The following is a 5,825-nucleotide window of genomic DNA, read 5'->3' as shown; positions in this document are numbered from 1 at the left end:
AAATGGGGTTTTTTTTTTTGTGTTGGGGGGGGGGGGGGGTTTGTGCCTGGGATTGGGTGAAGGGTAGGAATGAGAGAAAGTATACCAAGGCTCTTTTCAGACTCTAGTCCTTACCTAGCTACCCTTTCCTCCTACAGCCTTCAGCACCAATGAACATGATAAAGATAACTGGAATGGGCAGCTCAAGTTGCTTCTTGAGTGGAACGAGCTGGACCTGGCCAACGATGAGATCTTCACCAATGACCGACATTGGGAGGTAAAAACAGCATGCCTTGTCACAGCTTGCTGGGATGGGGAAGGGGAAAACAAGAGGACTGGCTATTTTATGGGTACAGTTTACCCATACAACACAATTCTGATTCTGGTAAGCAAGTGCTGCCATTTCAACTCAGTTTGATGCAAGCAAAATGCATGCCAATGCTTTCCAGACTTGGAATACGCTAACTTATCAAACAAGTGTACTCTGATGTTAGTTAAGGTCATTCTTTATATTGATGTGAACTGAAACAGTCCAATAACCTGAATAATGTATCTGACATGTTTCATTTTTGTGACATGGTGATCTTTGGTCCAGTTCCTTGTGTGCCACAATGATAACTTCTGTACTGAACAAAGTTAGAATCATGGAAAATTAGGGTTGGAATGAGCCTCAGGAGGTTATCTAGTCTGACCCTCTGCTCAGAGCAGGACCATCCCCAACTAGATCTTCCCAGTCAAAGCTTTGTCTACCCAGGTCTTAAAAACCTTTGAGGATGAAGATTCCACAACCTGTCTGGGTAACCTATTTCGGTGTGTTACTACCCTCCTAGTGAGAGAGTTTTTCCTCATATCTAACCTAAACTTCCCTTGCTGCATCTTGAGACCATTGTTTCTTCTTCTGTTATCTGCCACCACTGAGAACAGTGTAGCTCCATCCTCTTTGTAGCTCCATCCTATTTGAGAATAGTGTAGCAACCACCATAAGGTAGTTGAAGGCTATTAGTAAATCCTCCCTTAGTCTTCTCTTCTCCAGATGAAATAAACCCAGTTCCCTCAGCTCTCCTCATAAGTCATGTGCCCCAGCCCTCTCACCATTTTATGTTGTCCTCCATTGGACTGTCTCCAATTTTTCCATATCCTTTCTGTAGTGAGGGGCCCAAAACTGGACACACTACTCTGAATGTGGCCTCACCAGTGCCGAATAAAGGGGAAGAATCACTTTCCTCCATCTGTTGGCAATGCTCCTACTAACGTAGCCCAGTATGCTGTGAGCTTTCTTTTCAACAAGGGCACACTGTTGACTCATATCCAGCTTATTGTCCACTGTAACCCTCAGGTCCTTTTCTGCAAAGCTGCTGCCCAGCCAGTCAGTCCCCAGCCTGTACCAGTCCATGAGATTGTTCCGGCCTAAGTGCAGGACTTTGCACTTGTCCCTGTTGAACCTCTTGAGATTTATTTTGGTCCAGTCCTCCAATTTGTCTAGGTCACTCTGAAACCTAGCTCTACTCTCCAGAATAGGTACTACTTCCCCCAGCTTGGTGTCATCCGCAAACTTGCTGAGGGTGCACTCCATCCCATCTTCCAGATCATTTATGAAGATATTGAACAAAAACCAGGACTGACCTTTGGGGCACTCCACTTGATGCTAGCTGTCAACTACACATTGAGCCATCAATTACTACCCTTTTTGCTTTATAATCCAGCCAGTTTTCTGTCCATTTTGTGGTCCATTCATCCAACCCACACTTCGCTTGCTTTCAAAAATGTTGTGGGAGACCATAATGTTCTCTTTTAACGTTTGGGCAGAAGTTAAGACTTGAAAAACTGAACCACCTAATTATATCAAACATGGATCCCTGGATCTCTCAATTGGGCACTTTGTAGCAATATACATAACTCTAAGGTGATGCCAGTTTTTTCTCGTATGTAATTACTGGCCAAATACCATGTCTCCTTCTCAAAGGAGGTCAGCTGAGCTCCTTTTATCAGCTTAAATGCACGTAAAAGAGAAAAACAGATAAGGATTAGATATAGCTGCTGGGAAAGTGTCAGCCTAAAAAATTATCATCATAGTCAGTAAGTTCTGTTCTGTCTTCATGTTATTGGGTTTTGTGTTTATAAGGGAAGGTGGGTGTTAGACCCTGACTTTATGCGGTGCCCAATGACTAGGGAGACGATGATTCAATTGCTCATAGGTCCTGTTACTCATTATCCAGAGCAAGCAGGGAACAAACACTACTTGCACACATTGTTCACAACAGCTTTATTCAGAATGGAGACAGCTTCGGGCAAAGGTCCCAAAAAAACAACAAACTGGGGACCTGCAGTAAACAATAGTTCTTTTCACATTTTATACACCTTGATTCATGCTCATTACCATTTATTTCACCCTCACTCCTCCTTTGTTCCACCCATCTCTCCTCCTATCTCAAGCTCCTCCTCTGTTTACTGTTTACTTCATTAGCATGGAATTGCCTATGCACTTCACTCATTTACATGTCTTTTTGTTATGAGCGCATGTCTAAGACCTTGACTTAACTTTTTCAGTCAATGGGCAGACTTTGACCAAAACCTGGAAGCTTCCAGAGGCTTCTTCATCAATCACCATTCACCTTCTTGCATATGTTTATTTCGGATTCTGTTACCAATTACGTGTTGTTTTTCACATTCCAGTCTGTTTTTCTGTCCCAGTTTGTACCATCTTCCACATTCCTAAAGCTTCACCTCATTCACAGCACACAGACTTACATACTCACTTGCTGCTTTTTCTCAGAAAATGGTTGACACAGTTAAGATGGTTACTTAGCATAAGCAAATGGCTGGCTTAGATATCATTCTGCCTTGTGGTTAGCAGCTTTTGCTAGGCCACAGGTAATATATTGCATTTTATTCAGCTGCAAATCCAGTGCTCCCCAAGATCCAAATATTGTCACCCTAACAGTGGGGTTTAAAGTAGAATATCGCTGTAGGTAATAGTTCATGCTTATTTAACACAGTCACTTTATTTTAATGGAGAAATTCCTAATCACAGCTTTCTTTAGAAGTCAGCTGGCTTCTTAAGGAAATGTAGATCACAAGCAAAATGCCATAGTATTGTTGTGCATGTCTAACTATGTCTCAGTGATAAAATATGACCAACAGAAGAGAGAGAGAAGTATCCAACAAACCTGGCCCTTCCCCCTCCCTCTGTCTTCAAAGGCTAAAAGCACAGCCTGTTGTTTCCTAGTGTGGTTGCTGGTTGCCCAGTTGTGACTATATAATTAAAAAAAAAAGCAAAAACCTTAACAGTTAAGGGAATCTGAAAGTATCTTTAAGCACCTCCTGATGGGACCTGTTTATGGAATGGGTGCTGGTGGTGTAATTGAAGAACTGAACTTGCTTTTTTCTCACAGATGCTGGTTTAACTGGTTTGGTGTAGGGGCAAGGAATGATGGTCGGGTAATGTGTAGGTATGGAAAGATGAAACAGCTATTTTGATTGGAAAGCAGAGGAGGTGACCTACTAGGCTTCAAGCTGATCTGTTGTACCTGTTTTGTGTGTGCTCTGTTCAGGAGTAAGTGGAAGCTAACCAATAGGGCTGTGCGAGGCTTCGGATCTGGAGAAGCTTTGGACACTTCAGGATCCAAAGCAGCACATCCAGGTTGAAGCGCTGGCTTCATTCAGCTTCCTGAAGCACTTCGGAGCCACCTCGGAGATCTGGCCATAGGGTATAATGGGGAAACAATAACATACCTATAACTTTGTTGTTTTTTGTCTTATTTGGATGAAATTTTCAGGAGTGACAGACTCTGCAGAGAGGATCAAGTTTGCCAAGTTTTAAGAAGATCGGTGCAGAGATTTGGGGGGAACTGCCCCTTAAGCTGTGGACAAGCAAAACTGGTGCCATGGGTGCTTGTGGGACTGACTGTGTCTGTCTTGGGGCGGGGAGGGGAGACACTACTGCAGGCCTGGCTGCTAAGCTGCTATGATACCAGTTACCAATCCATCAATCATGATTCACTCAGGGACTCAGGGACCTGCTCAATACACAGGACCTAGCTACTACATAATGACTTAATGAGCTGTAATTAGCACCTACAAAACCAGGCTAAGGAGAGGAAAGAATCAATACAGACAATCAAGTGCCCCAAGACAGAGACAATCTTGGCACAAATTTTGCCTGTCAGCAGCTAGGGGTGCAGGGTCCCAGAACCCCCTGCACCGATCTCCTTCACAGCTGGCAGGTGTCACAGCAGGCGCCTCCATCCCTGCAGCTGTCACCTCGCTGTGCCTTCACACACACAGTGTCACCCATGGCACGAGATTTGCTTATCTGCAGTTTGGGGTGCAGTTCCCCCCAAATGCCTGCACCAATCTCCTTGAAACTTGGCAGGCTTTGTGGCCTCAGTAAGAGCTACCACTCCTGAAGTTTTGACCCCCCTGTGGTGTAACACACAGCCGTGACAGGAGTTTGGCTTTCAAGAATTTGGGGTACAGTTCCCCCCAAACCTCTGCACTGATCATCTTGGAATGTGGCAGGTTTCATGCACTCAGCAGAGGCTACTATCTCTGAAAGTTTCATCCAAATCGGACAAAAACCAACAAAGTTATAGATATTTCATTGATTCCCCATTATTTCCTATGTCTGGATCTCTGAGGCAACTCCAAAGCTTCGGCCGGATCGAGGCAGAAACTCAGTCTGGACAGAAACCCGACTCCGGATCGGATCATGGCCATCTGAAGCACCCGGATCCGAAGCTGGATCAGATTGCTGCCAACTTGCGCAGGCCTACTAACCAATGCTAATTTTACAGCTGTTTCATTGTCATGTAAACTGGCCTGGTTTAACTTTTATTGTGGTAATGGGAGGAGATGCAAAAAAACACTTACAGAACTTCACCTGATACGTGCTCCAGAGTAGCAACCCGTCTCTGACCACTCTGTTAAAGCAGGATAATTTTTTATATATGGTATGTTTGTCTGGATCTTGCAAAACTGTGCCAATGGGTAAAGATAGTTTGACTAGCATAGTGAATCTTTTCATATTGGTGTTTTATGTTCAAATCATGTCTGAAATTATATATGTAATTAGTCTTGATGATTTGTTCTATTAAACTTGTGCATGGTATAAAACCACTGTCTAACCTCTTTGACAGTCTCGGTTCAAGAGGTCTATGCCAGGTAAAAAAAAGGGCACTATCGTATCTAGATCATTGGTTGGATGTGGAAATCTGTGGGCTTGCAAAGTCAATTATTTTTCATGATCAACTAATTCTCTTTTTCTGCTTGAGACAACTCTTTGCTCAACCTCTACATATAGGCTCCTGTTTAATATATGTGCTTTTTCCCCCCTCCACCCCCCCCCCCCCCCCCCTCCAGTCTGCTGACCTTCAGGATGTCATGTTCATGGCCCTAGTAAAGGACAGGCCCAAATTTGTCCGTCTCTTCCTGGAAAATGGGTTGAATTTGAGGAAGTTTCTCACTAATGAGGTCCTTACAGAGCTGTACACCAACAACTTTAGCAGCCTGGTGTTTAAGAACTTGCAGATTGCTAAGAACTCCTACAATGATTCACTTCTTACATTCGTGTGGAAGATGGTTGAAGACTTCCGAAGAGTCCTTAAAAGAGAGGACAAGAACAGCAAGGATGAGACAGAGATAGAGTTCTCAGTAAGTAACTGACAAGTTGGTTCAACCATGCATTCATTGTTAGAAAAAAAAAAAATGCTTCTTGTTCCCAGCACAATACTGACCTTGCACTCTTTGTAAGAAGTGCAATAAATTGTGTAGGAACAGAACAACTTATTGTCTGACATGAGTTAGAATAGCTTTAAGGCTGCACTAACTTACGTTGACATATGGGCGGT

The 5,825-nt window shown here is 43.6% G+C and overlaps 1 protein-coding gene across 1 annotated transcript in view; it reads left to right on the top strand.

Moving 5' to 3' along the window:
* The window catches only part of TRPM8 (transient receptor potential cation channel subfamily M member 8), a 119,640-nt gene that overhangs the window by 50,070 nt on the left and 63,745 nt on the right, over positions 1 to 5,825 (top strand). The window contains exons 10-11 of the mRNA XM_006036639.2: positions 138 to 256; positions 5,338 to 5,628. Of these exons, the coding sequence (XP_006036701.2) occupies positions 138 to 256; positions 5,338 to 5,628 (410 nt within the window). The remainder of the gene's footprint in view (positions 1 to 137; positions 257 to 5,337; positions 5,629 to 5,825) is intronic.

Source organism: Alligator sinensis, unplaced genomic scaffold (assembly GCF_000455745.1).
Source record: "Alligator sinensis unplaced genomic scaffold, ASM45574v1 scaffold985_1, whole genome shotgun sequence".
Classification (NCBI taxonomy): Eukaryota; Metazoa; Chordata; order Crocodylia; family Alligatoridae; genus Alligator; species Alligator sinensis.
The sequence above is the reverse complement of the archived record's forward strand: the minus strand, read 5'-3'. Positions and strand labels throughout refer to the sequence as shown.